The sequence below is a fragment of the Candida parapsilosis genome, contig 005569 (genome assembly GCF_000182765.1).
Source record: "Candida parapsilosis strain CDC317 annotated contig 005569".
NCBI lineage: Eukaryota > Fungi > Ascomycota > Pichiomycetes > Serinales > Debaryomycetaceae > Lodderomyces > Lodderomyces parapsilosis.
Window position 1 is genome coordinate 1,099,823 of NW_023503278.1, and position 18,198 is coordinate 1,118,020.

Below are 18,198 nucleotides of genomic sequence, written 5' to 3' on the forward strand. Positions count from 1 at the left end.
TGTTCCTATTGTTTAGAGGTGGGGCAAAGAATGGGGTTGTTATTTCCGTCATTGTCAATTTGAAACGATATGTTCGAATGCAGAATGAGCTAAAGCAAAAATAGGAAAGCTTCATGAACAAGAGAATAGAATTGCATGGAATTGTGATCAGCTGGATGAGGACGATAAGGAGCAGAACAGTGAATGCTGTCGCTATACAAGGAAACCAAGTGGGAATGTCAGCGATAAAGGTTGTATTTGAAAGTTCAATAATTTTACCTATTTAGGAAATCACTCTACAACAGTGGAAAAAGTTTTGGATTCATGTAGAATTCCGAACGAAGCTTTTTCAAAAAGCGTCAAATTGACTATGTTTCGTTTGTGGTCTGCCTACGTTGATTGTAGGAAAGGGGGGGGCAATCACGTCTATCGCATGGGAACGCGCCACAATATGGGGTGTAAAAAGTGTGAGTTGATAATAATATACTAAGGTTTAACTGCAGATCAGTCAGACTCATAACCATCAACCAAGATTATGCAAGTAGAATGAAATTATATACACTCTTTTAGGCTACGCAAGCACAAAGAACGTATGTCCTGATTGCTTTTTATCTTCCTAAGGTTGTGTAGTTATGAAACTTTATTTGATTATCTTGGAAACTCATATATTGCGAGAAGTTGAAAGGTGGCTTGTAGAATGAACTGAATCTCATCATTTCCTAATTACGAAAACGGACAAATCCGACAAATTTCCCTTTTTCTCCTTCTTTGATTTTGTACAATGTTTTGCGATTAGTAAAAATGCAGAAAGACATGTACAATGCAAGTCTACGCCTTCCAGATCTCATCACCCACAGATACGAAATTTGATTGTGGGAGAAAGGGAAGGACATTTTTGTAGCATAGCCTCTGAGACGAACTTTTGTCAATCAAATGTGTCTGCGGAAATGGCGATTGCAGGAAACATGAATGCCATTAGAATTTTAAGCCATCGCATATGTATTTTGCAGGAAAAAGGTATCTGATTCTATCATTTTGTTAGTGAACAATTACATTTTCAAGACATTTTGGACATTGTGCTCAGCCTTTCTTAGCCTCAGCAGTTCCGGTCTTATAGAAGAGATTGTTAGCAAGACGTAGAAGATACTAGGAGGGGGGGAGACTGCTTGCATCAAAATTAAGCACAAGGCGCCAATTCACGCCACTGACAAACAAATTAATTTTGCAAAAATGTGGAGGTGATGAGTTCGCTTCGTGTTTTATAAATACTCACGGCAATTGAAACAAAAATTTCTTTCAATTTAAAGAAATACAGTATGGTTTCGACATGAAAAGGAAACACCTTGAGGAAGTATACAAAGCAGCTAGAATCACTGGCTAATGTAATCGTTTGTGACTCACAACTATCACATCGAGTTCGACTCAACTCATCACAAATCCTAATTTGGTTTGGTGATTAACAGTGAGGATAGGAACTATACTTCCAGAAACCTATGGACTCAGGGCCACCAGTGGAAAAATCATTGGATGCATGCAAGAGGTGTGTCGATCCGATCTAGACCACAAAGTGTTCTTAGTAACTTGGGCTTAACGATAGTGTGTATATAAAGTAGCATTGGGTTTTTGTGAAAATGGTTTGTTAACTTTTGGTTGAATTAATAACCACAAAAAAAAGTTGTTTACCTATGTAAGGTCTAGGATGAAAATCATTGGTTGATGAGGTTTGTTGTTTTGAAAAACAATCAGGTTTTGTGTATATTGAGGTCAAGTAACTGTTTATTGTTTTCCGGTAGAAAGATTGCAAAAGACAATTGTAATTGAATATTGAGGGAGGTGTTTACCCTATTGTGTTTTTCTATGTATGTCTTGTTAAACTACATCATTAGCTCACAAAATTTAAGTCATTGTACATACTTCGTCAAAACTTTGCATGTTTTGAGCCTATGTATCATCAAGTCAAGCACTGTAGACCAACATTTTGGAGTAGAAATAGTAGAGCCATATCAACAAAACAACTATATGAAACCCCTTCCCCTTTTGCATCAAACATACAGAAACTTTAGTATAATCCCCCTTTCTCTTATTGCTTTACTGTGTCTTGTATTTTGTGTAAGAGCTCAAGAAATTAAAATTGAAATAAAACAATACACTGAGCACAAAATTGCAAAACAATTAACGTCTTGTAACTGAAAACAATGCTATACTTTTAAAAACCTTTTTGAGACTTTTGTTTTGAATGGGGGAGAGAGACAAATAACAACAATGTTACTTCCAGAAATGAATCACAGAAACTTCTGTTCCCCCGAATGAGTGTTGTGTTCAAAATAAGTAATTAACATTGGTGACATAATATTAACTTCAAACAAAAGAAGGGGATACATTTTCCCTCAATATTATTTTACACAATACACATTTTGCAATTAATTATTATTGTCTTGTAGTTTTTGACATCTCTCTCCCCTTGGTCAACAAAGACGAAGACTAATATAAATATACTAACCATTTTCTAAACATCTTGCATTTTTTGAAAACTAAATTTTTCTTCTTCAAAATCAGACCACTTTCTGCATAAAACCGGTTACGCCTGTCACACAGTTTTAGCGTGTCCAAACGAGTTTTTCATACAATAGTAGTCCAAACCAAATACTGCTTACATTGCATACTCGACAATAACAAACGACGCTTTCAACGGTTTCATTATTCCCATTTTGTATCCAGTTTCATTGGAATTTACCGGCTGCGTATTTACCAAAAAAAAATAGAAGGTGAAGAAACATTTGATTTGTTATTGGATTGCAGAATCGAACCAGACTGCGTGTCACTTGATATTTTAGACGATACATTTGGTCTATCCATCCTGGGTTTATCTAATAGAAAAGGCGCTATACTGTTTAGTCAACTTTCGTTTCCCGCATTTTTTTAATCCAGAGACATACGTGCATACACAGGGCTCAATAAGTTTAATCAAGTGTTGGTTAAACTTTAACAAATTTGTGCTAAATTTGTTTCAAACCTATAAAGGAGTCTATATCCCTACAATTTCGAATATTTCAAAAATGGCGCCTTCAGTAATTTCAAGAAATTTAGCTTCAGACTCTAGGTCAGCTACATCGACCCCTTATATATATCACAAGTCCAAACTAGGTCTGGTTTCAAACACCCCCAATTCAAATTCAACTTCAGCTTCTGTTTCCGGTATAGATACCAAAAGCCTCGCTAGTGACACTACCTCATTGTATACTGTTCCATCAAAGACAACCGTTGCAACCACACAAGTATCAGGAAAGGAGCAAGATCCTACATTTAATCTACCACTTGATTTAAGTGATAATTTAGCACATAATTTACAAACAGCTTATCAATTAACTCAACAAGAAACAAACATGTCATTGGAACAATACGATTTGGAAACTCCTGATCGATATCGCATCAAGCTACAATTTACCAAACGTGAGATTGAAATGTTGAGATATACATGGAATAAAATGTTGTTGGAAGAAAACAAATCGTCAAAAAATATGCCAGGTGGATTTGATGGCGATGATGAAGGATTGAAAAGGGAATCTACAAGGGGTCTGACAACAAGTCCACGACAAACAACAACATCACTGATGGCATCATCATTATTCTGTCGTCAGTTGTATGCCAATTTATTAACCATTGCACCCGAATTAGAACTTCTATGGCCATCATTAAGACATCAAGCAGTTAGTTTTGCGCAAGTTATGAAAATGACAATTGCCAACTTGGAAGATTTATCGGTATTGGATTCATTTTTTGAAAAATTGGGTAAAAGTCATGCAAGAATCTTTGGCATTGAGCCACCGGCTTACGAAATTATGGGTGAGGCATTAATACAAACTTTTAATGAACGATTTGGGTCTAGGTTTACTATTGAGTTGGAAGTATTGTGGATCAAATTGTTTCTATACATGGCTAATTCGATTTTACAATTTGGGTTGGATCCTGTACTTCGATTACACAAGACTGACAGTAGACAGTCGTTATCAATAGTCAAAACTCAATCAGGCGATATATTAGCAGCCGATGCGGATATAAATTCAGTATTTGACGAAAAGAAATCGGTTCTGACTAATGGCACATCAGTGTTGGATGATTTGGCCCAACCACCTAGAATAGAATCTAAATCAAAAGGTCGCTTTACTAGTCATCGTGGAAGTATTAGCTATAATGGTGTTGATTTGGGACCAATCTTGGAAAAGAAGAAGCTGAAACAAGTAGATGCACAATCGACAACAAAAAAAGTTGGTAGATTGGGAAGATTGAAGAAGAAAGGTGACTGTGTGATTATGTAAGAATATTTATACAATATGCACGTGATACTCACGTGCACATTTAGACTGACCACTGACGCGTGTTAATTAGTTTTTCCATTACACAAACCCTTTTAGAATTCTCTTTTGTAACATTTACGACAATGGAAAAAAAGCAAAAGGACCGTGTAACAACCAAACCAGCCCCTTAAAAACACGAAGATGAGACAGGGCGCAGTGGAGGTATAGTCAATGGGGGAGCTATAATGTGGATCGTCGAGTTCAATTTAGCACGAGTTTACGCACGTTAATACTCAAAACGCTTGGTATTGACTGACTTGGAAATGTCTGTCTGTCCTTTTGTCTGATTGATTTCCTAACTGGGTTTAATTATTCACAGATAATACTTTGTATACAGTACAGCATGTAGACAAAAAAATAAACGTGTGAGCAAAGAGGAGATTGAATTTTTAGTTGCCTAATGTAGGACAGCATCGATCTCAATGAGATGCTTTTGACATTACATGTAGTATTGCCTTGGAGTGTTGCATCGACATCACCGTCGACTATTGTATTGGGGTACAAAGTAGAGAGATTGTGTGTGAATAGGTTGAAATTTTAGTTTGTTTCGTAATAAATATTTCACGTCTTTTAATTCACCAATTTTTTTCTTTAATTTTTTGACAACCAAAAAAAAATAACCCATTCCCTTTACAACTATACAGAAGAGCATCTCCCTTCTTCCTAAAATCTGGAAACAGTCTCACTATTGTCATCAATCTAGCAACCTAATTAACACCTACTGGTAATCCCACAAATCAGCATTTTAAACCTTACGTAATAGTTTTCATTATTGCAGCAACTCACACCATTTTTTAAAGCTTTTTATTATCTTCGAGTTTCCTATACTAGACAAAAAAGAAAAACTTATCGAAGTCATTGGCAAAATCAAACCAAACATAATTTAGCATTCTATTGAGAGAGATACACCTCCACTCGAACCCTTTTGCATCATCCCATCATGTCCAACTCACACTCTTCTACTAACTTTGATGAATTCTTTTCAGAAAACAATTTTTATTCAGCACCAACCAATGATAGCTCCAATCATATCAATAAACTTCGAAGCTCGATTCAAATACCCAACTCAATAAGCTCAAGAAGTATTAAAGATGGGCTAAGACAGGATAATGAGGTTTTGACTCTGAGACTACCTACTTTTACCAGTCGAACTTCAATGATCAAGTCCTCTCCTAGTTTACGAGCTTTGGAGAGTATCCTTAATGAAAAGAGTAAGAATTGGACGCCTGGTACAATTGCTGAACAGGTTACCGAAGAGGAAGAGGAAGAGGAAGAGGACGAAGAAAAGAATGATGGGGAGGAGCAATCCCTAGATGATGATGAGAATGCACTGAATCAACTAGATGCTTTGGATATACGGAATAAATATAGTCCACAGAGGAAAGCAGCACCTGTTAGCTTCAAGAATCCCAATGAAACCCTGGAAACTGTGAATTCAATGCAAACTTTTGAGACTGCAGATGAAGCAATTGAATATGATAACGGAATTACCAACAGGTCGAGCAATAAACGGGCTTCGAAAACTTCACATATGACCAAGTCGTCAATCTCAACAATCAGTGGGAGTGGATATAGCACTGATGACACACCCATCTTGGGACAGCCACCCACGTTTCAAAATTTCACGCAACACAATGTTGAGTCTCCACAATTAAAGGTCATTGAAACCGGCGTGCAGCAAAGACTGGGATCAAAAGACGATACACTCATAAATGATACTACAGAGTCACCAACGAACGATATCAGCGAAGAAACTGTGAGTGTCGATTTACCACAGTTCACGCCTCATAATTCTTCGCATTATGCCGCGAAGGAGAGGAACGAAAAAACCCAGAATAAATTTAAATCCAATTTTAGTAACACAACAAATAATTCAAATTTAGACACAAGGGATAAAAAATTAGACAATCTCTCCTCAAATTCACAAGCAACCGTTGAAACCCTATCCATTCAGAGTGGTGGAAGACCAAAAAAACATCAACACCATCATCACGAATTCAATACTCGGACAAGCCAAAATTTCAAGAAGAGCGCGTTTGCACCATTATCAAAGCCGGCAATTCCAGCACAAAATAATAATCCGGAAAAGAAATTTTCAGCACCACGTTACGACGACACAATAATAAATCTGGGAACAAAATCTTCAACATCTGAGCCACAGGATTTCGACCCTGATATGAATTATGAACCGTATAAGAAGAGCAAATTGAATTCAAAGAAGTCAAACAAGGGAGATAGCAAACCAACGAGCATGTTGTCTGTTTTAACTCCGAACCAAGAAAATTTACAAAAGGGGGGAGGAAAGAAAAGTAACATATCCAACGAAGAAGCCGCTCCATCTAAAAACAAAGCTCAATCACCAATGCCTACGACACCTCAGAGATCTCCTCACTTGAGGTCGAATTCTTCATTTTCGTTGAATTTCGCAAAGAAATCATCACGCGATGAAGGTAAACCACAACTACTGCACAAAAGAAGCTCAACAATGGATGATTTGAACAAGGCTTCCCGTTCCAACATGCGTGTAAACGATGCACCAACTGAAAAGAAGAAGTTTAGCTTTAGAACACTATTCAAGTCAAAGTCTAAAAGTCATGAGTTGAACAAGTCACTGGAACCAATTGATACACGTGCACAACAAGTGACCGGAAAGTCATATTCAACAACCAATATTCCGTTACATCGTCTGGAGGATTCACCAACTACTAAGCATCAGAATAGGACCGACTTGCTGCTTCCACCTTTGACAAAAACTAAATCCAATATATCGATTATGAGTGTGTTTAAAAAGAACAAATCATCAGATCAACTTTATAGTATGGGAAAGGCAAAAGAATCCAATACAGAAGAGCCAAAGGAAGAAGTTTCTGCAAAAGAGTCAGCCAATGAGTCTTCTACTCCAAAAGAAAAACATGTGGATGATTTTGATGGCTCGCCAATATTACTTGACGAAAGATTTACAACAAAACCACCAAGCAAGGCCGCTGCTACTCCTGGCTCGATAAATTTTATCCGTGAAGTTAGTGACAATAATGTTGCATTAACTACTGCTGAACGTTCTTCTGAAAGCAGTGACGTCGACCAAGATGAGTTTGAAGATGCCGACGAAGATGTCCGCGAGCGAGACGAAGATGCAGAAGAAGCTACCAAGAAGGAGCAGGAGGAAGAAGAAGATGAAGAAGAAGAAGAAGAAGATGAGGATGATGACGACAGACTATCATTTGATCCGTCAGCTGATGAGAAGTTTGACGTTTACGATTCGAAGAATTTACAGGCAAACCCTCCAGTGCAGAGAGTATCGAATCATCAACAAGGTGAGGAAATTCTGTTGATTCCACCTTTGATTCAAGATACTCAATTTGGCTCTCCATTCAAGGTTGATTATGAAAGTTCACCTGATATTAAGCGACCAGCCCGAATTCTGGAAACAGCGCCATCAGCTTGCAATTCTGCATTTGCCAACACTGATGATGCCAAGCCCTTTTCAGCATCATTATCACCATCTGCTTCGCCGGTGCCAAAGAGATACCCCAGTCGCAAGGAGGACAAGAATTACCAGTTATTGGGAGAAGCGTTATTTCCAAGATCGCTTAGTGCACATGAAGTTGAAAGTATTGTATCGTTGGAGAGGTCAAGGTCTTTAAAGTCAATCAAATCAAACAAACGCAGTTCGTTTGTCAACTACGATGGAAGCGATGATAACATTGTGCACTACGATGGTCCTACATCGTCACCTCACAATTCCGGCGGCATTACCAGATCAGGCTCTATATTGAAAAACTCAGCCAGCAAACCAAGTAATTTGAGTAAAGAAATTGAACCCAGTTCCATTGATGCAAATATATTGGACGACGATTATGACGAGGAGGCAGTTCCAAATTCAAGCTCTGTATATTCACAGCCTTCTGGAGCCTCATTTATTAAGTCGCAATTTCAATCTTCGCCACGCTCTGATGACCAATGTTTACAATTTAATTTGACAGAGGGGTCCGATCTACACGAGTTTATGGAGTTCAGTGATTTTATCGATGTTGATAATTTGACTTTCAACTACTCGCCCTCAGCTGTGACAGGCTCTGCATCAGCTAGTCCACGACCTGACATCAATGAGCCAAAGTTTGACGTTAATGAGCGAATAAGAGCAGAGGCTACTACTGACACTGAGAAGGGACAATTGAGTAGTAAAGAGAAAATGGTTGACCCTCCTGATATTCGCTTCGATGATGACGATGGAGAAGAAGCAGAACAGAATGGCGCAGTTCTTTCGCAACTTCGTTCTCCACCTACATTACGAATTGATACGGTTGATTTTCCTAATAGTACAGCAAGTCATAACTCGCCAGTCCCACTCATAGTTGAATCAAGGACGCCATCTCCATCTCCGCTTTCGATGAACACTACCGAATCACCCAAAACAAGCGTTGAAGTTGTTGATGGATTTGAGAAGCTTGGTGGCAAAGTCAATCGTGATACATTGGCAGCTAATGATGACACAACTTTGGATGATAGTGAGAACGATCGTGACTATGGCAACACAGTGGTAGACTCTGATCAACATCTAAAAGAAGTCAACCCCCAATGTTCTAATAATGTTGCAGAGGAGAGGGATAGTGATGACAACGCCACTGAAGTGATTTCGAACTCACCTATATTGGACAGTGCATACAGAACCACCAAAAAGAGCAAATCTAGCAATAACAATCGACCTATATCCATGTCATTTAAAGGGTTAAATAAACCTTCATTTTCGGGTAAGATTGCTCAACATGATTTGAGAAGCAGTGATTCTCATCAGTCTTTTACCATTTCATTCAATGATGATCTGTCATCCGTTGGTGGTGGCTTTGGAACCAGCAGCGATGACGAAGAGGAAGAAGACGATGAAGAAGAGGTGCAAGAAGACATGGGGCAAGTGCCTACGATTCGTGGAGATGAAGGGTTGAGTTTGATTAATAATCAGCCAAATCAAGAGTATAGTGAATATGAGAAGGAGAACCTAGTGCCTACCTCAAAAGAAGCACAAGTTGGAGTGAATTCAAGAAAACAACAACAGCAGCAACAGCAACGCAATACCCAACCAGACTCTTATGAGTACAATGACCAAAGTCAGAACAAAACTCCACCATCAAAATCAAGATCCGTATTTGGTAAGGAGAGCAATTATCAAAACAACTCTGTTGAGTCATCAAATGGTTCATATTCACCAGATTTCAGGATACCGTTGCCACCACCACCATTTGGTACTAAATTTAGTCATAACAAGATCCCGTCCATATCTGATCAATCATCTACTAGTTCATCACCTAGATCATTCACATCAATGTTGAGCAGGTGGAAGAGGAGCAACAACAGCAACAACAACAACAACAACAACAACAACAACAACACTAGCAATGGCAACCATGGTAGTGTAAATATATTGGCACCACGTGTTGCACCTCCGCCTCCAGTCCCTACAAAACAATCTGGAGTTCGATTCAGTTCGCGAATCATTTTGTATGACACATATAATGATGAAGAGTATGATCGACATCCAGATACTGCCACATGTAATCAATTGACCCCATTGTTGGCACAACAAATCAAAGAGGAGATGAATATGATTAAGAGTGAAATGGAAGTTCATGTCGAGAGTCGTTGTTATACTCAGTTTTTTTAATGGTGTTTGAGACAAGGTAGAGGCTGGTTTTAATATTCTTTTTTGGTTCCAGTTTTTGGGAGGAGGCAGGGAGGTGATAGAATGGGTAGTTTTACATATAGTGTTGATGGTTTTAGAAGTCTAACGAATTTAGATTTATCTAAGTATCAAGGATATGAAAGCGTAGTGAAGGTGCGATAACGCACATAAGTCATCTCCAAATTCTCCAGTAGCAAAATTCGTAAACTAAGCAAATAAGTAAATAAATAATCAATCACACCAATCTTGACATCATCATCATCATCATATGAAAAGATTTGCCACTTTTTGTACCTGTTTACTGTTGCAGTTGCTGCTGCTTTGAATGAGTTTCCTTGGCACTAGCGAAAATGATATCTAGTACCTTATTGTCATTTTGGTCAATATGAGCCACAATATGATCAGTCTTGTCCAAGTCAACAATGACATAACTTTGCGAATCAGGTTTGTAGTCAACACATGTGGTTTCCGCCCATTCTGCATCGTCATAATCACGTAATGAGATTGTGGGTGGGGTTGTGTTGTCGTTTGTGTATGGTGGGTATTTCGAGTTCATTTTGCCGTCAAGAGGGAAAGAGTGGTTGTGGGTGTGTGTGTGTAGATGAGTTGTTGATAAGAAAGAAGGAGTGAGGTTGCGAAAATGGACGATGATGCTGCTGCACTTTTTGTTGAGGGGCGATGGAAGTGTCGCTACCAAACACAGTGTAGGAAGAAAAAAACAGAATCAAAGCGTACAGAATCACCGATGAGTTTACAGTTGAGTTTTTTAAATAGAGCTCATTCCGCCTAGCCTCAGCAATGGAATCTAAGTCAGTTGTACCTGGTCAATACATAACACCAACAAAGAATCTATTCCAAGATAAGCAACAACAGAAGAATGTCCCAGTAAAGTATGTTGCCGGGTCGGGCACAGTGATTAATTCAATTGAAGTTGATGATGGCAAGAGTCTATCAATCATTTGTGCTACAATACTAGGCAAGACCCAATTTGTTAAAGTGAACAATACACTAGAGGCAAGTGATGTGCCAAGTGAGGATAAAGACAACCAGGAATTGTCGTATATCGTCAATGTCATACCCAGAGATCAACGAGTCAACACTGACAACGACAATGCTAACGAGACTGCCGACAGTAGTGGTGAAACACGCAACGTCTCATCATTGTCATCTCCAATCAATCTCCCCCAGGAGAACGATATTGTATTGGTACGAATTACCCGTATCTCCCAAAAACAAGCCAATTGCGAAATCATTGCCCTTGAATCAAAATCGAAAAACGCACAAACAATTGGTGGTGGTATTGCCAGTGGGAGCGGCAGCGGCAACATCTTATCCGACTCAGGAACCGGATCCAATGGCGCCACAGCACAAGCATCTCTCCCGCACGGTGGTGGATCGCAACACAACCACAATATACAAACGGTGGCATCATCAACAACAACACCATCACAAGCAACAATCTACGACTTGGGTGAAAATTATCGTGGCATAATTCGTGCATCCGATATAAGATCAACTGAACGAGACAAGATTGTTGTTGGCCAATGTTTTAAACCTGGTGATGTTGTACGATGTATGATTATTAGTTTGGGTGATGGACAAAATTATTATTGTTCAACTGCTAGAAATGATTTGGGTGTGGTATTGGCTAAACTGTGTGGCGGTGCTGGGAGGTTAATGTATCCTGTTGATTGGCAACATATGATTGATTTGGATAGTGGAGTTGTTGAGTTGAGAAAAAATGCCAATCCGTTTGTTGTATAGATAAAAAGGGGAGATTGATTCAGTCTGGTAATAAGTATTAAAGAATGGTTAAGCTCTATATGATGTAATCTATGTGATGTATACGTTTGTGTATGTGCAAATTCCACTTCTAAATGGTTCCTACAGGATGAATCAATTCCTCATTATCACCTCTTAAGTCAACTTCACTTAATCCAACCACACCACCAAATTTTTCAAACCGTTCAAAATACTTTTGTTTTTTAACTTCAGCAATTTCAATCATCTTGGGCCAATACTTGTCATGGTCATAAATGAAATTGACATCACCTTGGAAATCTTTATCCAATTGTAACTTGGGAACATAATTGACAAATGGTTGATCAAACACCAATTTCTCTCTCGTCAAGGGGTCAATAAAGGGGTGAATAATCTTGAGAAACGTCCATCCTAACCAGGGGATATTTGTCAATAATGCCTTACCCAATCTTTCGGGGTAATGGGTTTGTAAAATGTGCAACACTTGTCTTCCAACACCAACTGGGGGGATTTTCCCACCTTGTGTTCCCACTGGATGAGCCTTGAAATCAATCAATAACGCTAATGAATCCTGACCTGATGGCATATAGTCGATAACTTTTTCCAACATGTACACTAAATGTTGCACTTGTCGTTGACTGGTTTTGGTATTTTGACGACCTGGTTTTAAATACAAGCAAGGCCTTGAATCATTATCATAGCCCAATATTACTTCTTTACCAGTTTCATTTTCAGGACTGGTCAACTCACCATTGACAATGTTATCCTTTTCCAAAATGTGATTGATTCCAAATTCTCTTCTCCAGGCCAAAGTCATTTCAATTCGATCTATGGCTTCTTCGACATGCCATTTCGTTGCTCTCAAGTACCGCAAGAAGCATTCTCTTGTTAACCATGATCTTTCATCAGTTGACAACGGTGATGCATTGGCGGTGTTTTTATGTTTATGATGTTCTTCACTATCAGCAATAACCAAATCAGGGTTTTGGAAATGTTTCAATACTTTGAGAAATTTGGTTTTCTCATCATCTGTGAGCTTGTGTTCCTGTGGAATATGTGATTCTGAAGATGGTTCTTCAAATGGGGTATATCGTGGGGGACCTAAATTGACCAGTTCTTTTGAATTTGATTTGGATTTACCACCATTGGCAGTGACTGTTCCATTGGTATTGGCACTAGATGATGATTCCGGTGATGTTGTAGCATTGAGTGAAGAAGTCTCTGAAGTTGATGGAGTATTGGAATTTGAACCAGATACCTTCAGTTTTAATTTACTAAACATATTATTGTGTGGGTAAAAGTAAAAAGCGATTAAGTTATTGGGAATAGTTTAGTTGTTATAGTAAGAACTCTCTCTCTCTCTCTCTCTCTCTCTCTCTCTCTTATCTGGGCCTCTTGAGTCTAACAAATGATAAGCAAGACCAACAATCTTGAGCAACTTATGTTTGTTGTGTTCTAGTGACTGCTGGAAAAAAGGGCGTTTAGTAATGAATGTGTTGTGTTTTATAATATTTGTTGATTTTCCGTGTGCGTTTTACTTAAGGAGCAAAGAGAAGATATTTTTCTGGTTAATTTTTTTTTTTCTTTTTTCGGGCCGTGTTTCATTCAGTTTTTAACTTTACACACAAGTTGCTTGCAAGAAAGTATGATGTTAGGTCTTAGCCTGATAGCATTGGTATACAATTACGTATATAATAACATATATATTCGCATGTATAATCTTGTATGCTGGACAGAGCTTGAGTGTGATATAACTCATCGTATAAGAGACAATTTGTCGTATAAAAGAGACACGTCTTTTTTTGTCGTTCTTTTACTGTTTTGTGCGTCTTTTCGGAGTTAAAACGGTTATGGATAAATTCCGTGTCTCGGATTTAAAAAAGTAGTGCATACAGTCAGTCATATACCACATCGCCGAGGTAAAAAAAAAAAAAAAAAAGACAAAAACAAAAAGCTGTTGCTCCTTGGCCAAGAAATTGGGCCGAGCCTTTGTTTAAACTTGACTCACCGGAGATAAAGCTCCAGTGTCGTTGCAACTTCAAATCCTTTGTAAATGTAGTGTTCTCATTTCTTTGCAAACGTTTTACATTATGCTTATACAGACAGTATTGATTATGGTTGCAAAACATTGATCTGCTATGGATTGTAGTAGAGTTCTTGTCGGATATTAACAAGTCAAAAATCGATTCTACCTAAATACAATCTAAAAGTCAAACCTATATACACTCAACTCCCTATATTTACTGATCTTTTACTCAACCAACATGTTATCCACCAATCTATCATACTTCCAACTATGCGAAATATCAAATGGTAAATCAACATTCTCATCAATACTAGATTCATCAACATTCCATTTGTCCAACTCATCAAAAAATTGACAGATGGGAGATGTATACCATCTACCACCATTCCATGTAAACCATCCTAAATGTCCTCCAATTGTGGTGGTAACCATTGTAACGTATGGATTCAATTCCGTTTCTGAATATGGTAATGATCTTGATCCAGTAACTGGATCATCTTTAGAGCTAACAATCAAAGTAGGCACCCTAATTTTCATTAATCGTTGTATTGGTGAAGCCAAACGATAATATTCATTAGCTGAGTTTAACCCAAATAATCTACTCGTAAAGTAGTCATCGAAATCTTTTAAAAATTTCAATTGAAATTTGGTGGGATCTTCCTTGTACTGTTTAATAATATCGTGTGAGCCACTCATCAAATCAGATTGACGGGTCAATAATTTCAACAAGTTTTGACACATTGTTGGCGAGTATACTTTATTCCCAACAATACTATCTCTTAAATGATATGCTCCGTCAGGGAAATCCCATGGTGTACCAAACATTGCTGCTCCTTTAATTTGTGGAGATACAGCGTCAGCCTCTTGACCTAAATAGTTGGCCAATATAGCTCCTCCTAATGAAAATCCCATCAAGTAAATACGCTTGTTGGGCCATTTCTTGGTGACATATTCATTGATAAAGTATCGTAAATCATTAGTCCATAATCCATTGTACAACTGTGGACTAGTAATTGTATGCCAAGCACATCCACGTGAGTTCAACACTATAGCATCAAAATTGTATGGATCATCAACGGCTTTCTCCATAACTGCTCTAATATAAGCTTCATATGAGCCACCTGATAAACCATGCAACGCAATAACCAATGGCTTATCGTCGGAGTTTTTGATCAATTCTTGTTGAGGGTCTTTAAACTCAGTTCTTGGTGGTAACTTGTCACCTTGATGCGATGGCTTATATTGCAAATGATTGGGATCATGTTGAAACCTGTTTGAGTTGAGAGCATAATCAATAGCAATGGTTGATTGTCCTTTCCATTGATCATATTTTAATTTTTCACCAGTGGGTAATGTATATATTGTATCTTGAATAGTTAAAATTTCTCTCTTATAATGAACCTGATGAACTTTATCAAATTTGTTGAGGGCCGAATAGGCAGTTTGAGTATGACCTGATGACAAAAGTGGATTAATGTAGAATGCATGATCGGGTGAAAATTCAACTACATCATTCTTGAGAATATCTGGCACAGTTGTTGAAGCTGGTGTAGCAGCAGCAGCAGCAGTAGTAGTAGCATTAGAGTTATCCTCAGTTGTGTTGACAGACTTGTCTTCTTGTTGTCTTTTGGTGAATCTAATTGGCTTTTTAGCAAGATGATTCTCTACTCTCGATAAAAAAAACCCTGATCCATACATTTTGAAAGTGAATAGTTTAATATCTTTGATCAACTTCAATGAGCTACTTCTGTTAGTTTAAATATTTAGGTTGGTTGTTTATCTTCAATGGTTGAAGAGTTTTAAAGAAATGGTTGCCATGATGAGGGTTTTTTTTTAAGAGTTTTCGCAATTTAGCCGAGAGATACTGATCTTTTGAATTTAGCCGAAATAAAACAACACACAACTCACTTACAGGATAATACACCACTTGGGAATAAAGTTGAGACCAATTAGAAAAGAGAACTCATTAAGGTATCAACATAAGCACTTAGATCGGTCTCTTTACAGAAACTTCAGAGTCTTTAATGCATGGAGTATTTTCTTTAACAAAACTTTACAGCACGAGCTGTGATCACTCATACTGCCTATGACAACTGACAACAACAATGCCTATTGATTTAACTAGTTTATTCTTCCACTGTGTATCAATTAGGTAGGTATTTTCTCATTATGATCCAAGCCTCCTTCATATGCTTATTGGTTACATCATACTTTTTCCTTTCGCTTGCCAAGTCCGAGCGTAGGAGGGTAGTGTACTATTGGATTAAAAATACAAGCTGGTATGGTAGCTTCAATTTTTAACATTCCCAATGGGTTAATTATACTTCTACTTTGGGACAACACACACACACACACACACAAAATTAGTACGTTGCTATTTATCAGGAGTTTGATGCTACCATATGTATTTTTACATTCTTTTGATTTTATCGCCTTCTTTAATTCTGGCCGCCCTCCCCCATAACAAAAAATAAACTCCATTTCCTTCCTTATTCCACAATTTGTTCTTCTTACCACCCAACCTCAACCTCAAATCTATATATCTATCATACACATCTTTCAAAAGAAGAGAACAAAAGAAGATATCAATCAACACATCACGCCCACGCTAACTGACCTAGTTTTGTTTATTGCTATACATAAAACAACAAATATTACCATTATTCGCCACCCATTGCACCTAACATCTACCCCTCACTAACTCATCAACAATGCAATTCTCCTTATCAGTATTGTCAACGATTGCTACTACACTCTTGGCATTCTCTGCCACCACCGTTGATGCTAAAACTCATTCAATCAAATTGAATAAGTTGTCCAATGAAGAAACCTTGGATGCTACTAAATTTCAAGAGTATACAAATGCATTGGCTAACAAGTATGTAAATCTATTCAACAAGGCCAATGGTAACCCTCAAGCATTTGGCGCTCAACAAGTTTTATCTGGTGGCGGTAAGAAACATAAAGCTGAAATTCCTTTTGTTACACCAGAAAATAAAGGTGGTAAATTTGAAGCACCATTGACAAATTACTTGAATGCTCAATATTTCACAGAAATTCAAATTGGTACTCCAGGACAAACATTCAAGGTCATTTTGGATACTGGTTCATCTAATTTATGGGTTCCATCTCAAGATTGTACTTCTTTGGCTTGCTTTTTGCATTCCAAATATGATCACGATGCTTCTTCGACCTATAAAGCCAATGGATCCGAATTTTCTATCCAATATGGTTCTGGATCTATGGAGGGTTACATTTCACAAGATACTGTTAGCATTGGTGATTTGGTTATCCCTAAACAAGATTTTGCTGAAGCCACTTCGGAACCAGGTTTGGCATTTGCATTTGGTAAATTTGATGGTATATTGGGTTTGGCTTATGATACAATTTCTGTAAACAAAATCGTTCCACCAATTTACAATGCTATAAATCAAGATTTACTTGATGCACCACAATTTGGCTTTTATTTAGGTGACACAAATAAGGATGAAGAAGATGGTGGAGTTGCTACATTTGGTGGATACGATGAATCATTGTTTCAAGGAAAGATTACTTGGTTGCCAGTTAGAAGAAAAGCTTATTGGGAAGTTGCTTTTGAAGGTATTGGTTTGGGAGATGAATACGCTGAATTGTTTAAGACTGGTGCTGCCATCGATACTGGTACTTCATTGATTACTTTGCCTTCAACTTTGGCTGAGATTATCAATTCCAAGATCGGTGCAACCAAGTCTTGGTCAGGTCAATATCAAGTTGATTGTGCCAAGAGAGATGAATTGCCAGATTTAACATTGACTTTTTCAGGCTACAATTTTACTTTGACTGCTTATGATTATATTTTAGAAGTTGGTGGTTCATGTATTTCAGTGTTTACTCCAATGGATTTCCCTCAACCAATTGGTGATTTGGCCATTATTGGTGATGCATTTTTAAGAAGATATTATTCAATTTATGATTTGAAAAAGAATGCTGTTGGATTAGCTCCATCAAAAGTTTAACTTTGAAGCCATTTTTAGATTCGAAATTAAAAGTTTAGAGGGAAAAGGGTAAGCAGTTGTGGCTTTTTTTTTTGTATACGTTTTATTATATCATCTCGGTTTAAAGAAGTAGGTTATTGTGTTGATGTAGTTGTGTGTATACTGTATTCGTTTATTTTAGTGAATTGTTTTATATGCTGGTTGATATTGAAATTTAGATTTTGTGTATGCTTCTCTCAGCCAGCCATCTTTATCAACAAATTACGAAAAACTTGAACACTAAATCAAACGCATAGTATTACAGGTGACTAAACAATGAGATCAAGAACTTTTATGAAACGATTGACACTCATCGTTCTCATCAGTTGATTTGAAATAAGAAATTTAACATACAAACCAAATCCACAGTTTGTTCTTTTCCATCGT

General features: G+C 37.7%; 7 protein-coding genes across 7 annotated transcripts; 4 read left to right on the forward strand and 3 right to left on the reverse strand. All coding sequences in view use genetic code 12, as the record gives it.

Annotated features, from left to right (window-relative positions):
- Positions 1-3,035: 3,035 nt before the first annotated feature.
- Positions 3,036-4,295, forward strand: CPAR2_105070 (uncharacterized protein; the record flags this gene model as incomplete). The annotated part of the gene is made up of 1 exon (XM_036812554.1): positions 3,036-4,295. The coding sequence occupies one exon, from the start codon at positions 3,036-3,038 to the stop codon at positions 4,293-4,295; it is 1,260 nt and encodes a 419-aa protein (XP_036663651.1).
- A 979-nt stretch (positions 4,296-5,274) lies between these two features.
- On the forward strand, positions 5,275-9,993 carry BNI4 (Bni4p; the record flags this gene model as incomplete). The annotated part of the gene is made up of 1 exon (XM_036812556.1): positions 5,275-9,993. One exon carries the CDS (start codon positions 5,275-5,277, stop codon positions 9,991-9,993), a length of 4,719 nt encoding a protein of 1,572 aa, XP_036663652.1.
- Positions 9,994-10,309: 316 nt separating this feature from the next.
- On the reverse strand, positions 10,310-10,567 carry CPAR2_105090 (uncharacterized protein; the record flags this gene model as incomplete). The annotated part of the gene is made up of 1 exon (XM_036812557.1): positions 10,310-10,567. One exon carries the CDS (start codon positions 10,565-10,567, stop codon positions 10,310-10,312), a length of 258 nt encoding a protein of 85 aa, XP_036663653.1.
- Positions 10,568-10,809: 242 nt separating this feature from the next.
- CPAR2_105100 (exosome non-catalytic core subunit) lies at positions 10,810-11,775 on the forward strand (the record flags this gene model as incomplete). Its single annotated transcript, XM_036812558.1, has 1 exon — positions 10,810-11,775. The coding sequence occupies one exon, from the start codon at positions 10,810-10,812 to the stop codon at positions 11,773-11,775; it is 966 nt and encodes a 321-aa protein (XP_036663654.1).
- A 109-nt stretch (positions 11,776-11,884) lies between these two features.
- PDR16 (phosphatidylinositol transporter) lies at positions 11,885-13,054 on the reverse strand (the record flags this gene model as incomplete). Its single annotated transcript, XM_036812559.1, has 1 exon — positions 11,885-13,054. One exon carries the CDS (start codon positions 13,052-13,054, stop codon positions 11,885-11,887), a length of 1,170 nt encoding a protein of 389 aa, XP_036663655.1.
- Positions 13,055-14,023: 969 nt separating this feature from the next.
- On the reverse strand, positions 14,024-15,496 carry CPAR2_105120 (putative carboxylic ester hydrolase; the record flags this gene model as incomplete). Its single annotated transcript, XM_036812560.1, has 1 exon — positions 14,024-15,496. The coding sequence occupies one exon, from the start codon at positions 15,494-15,496 to the stop codon at positions 14,024-14,026; it is 1,473 nt and encodes a 490-aa protein (XP_036663656.1).
- A 1,013-nt stretch (positions 15,497-16,509) lies between these two features.
- Positions 16,510-17,793, forward strand: APR1 (proteinase A; the record flags this gene model as incomplete). The annotated part of the gene is made up of 1 exon (XM_036812561.1): positions 16,510-17,793. One exon carries the CDS (start codon positions 16,510-16,512, stop codon positions 17,791-17,793), a length of 1,284 nt encoding a protein of 427 aa, XP_036663657.1.
- Positions 17,794-18,198: the final 405 nt, after the last annotated feature.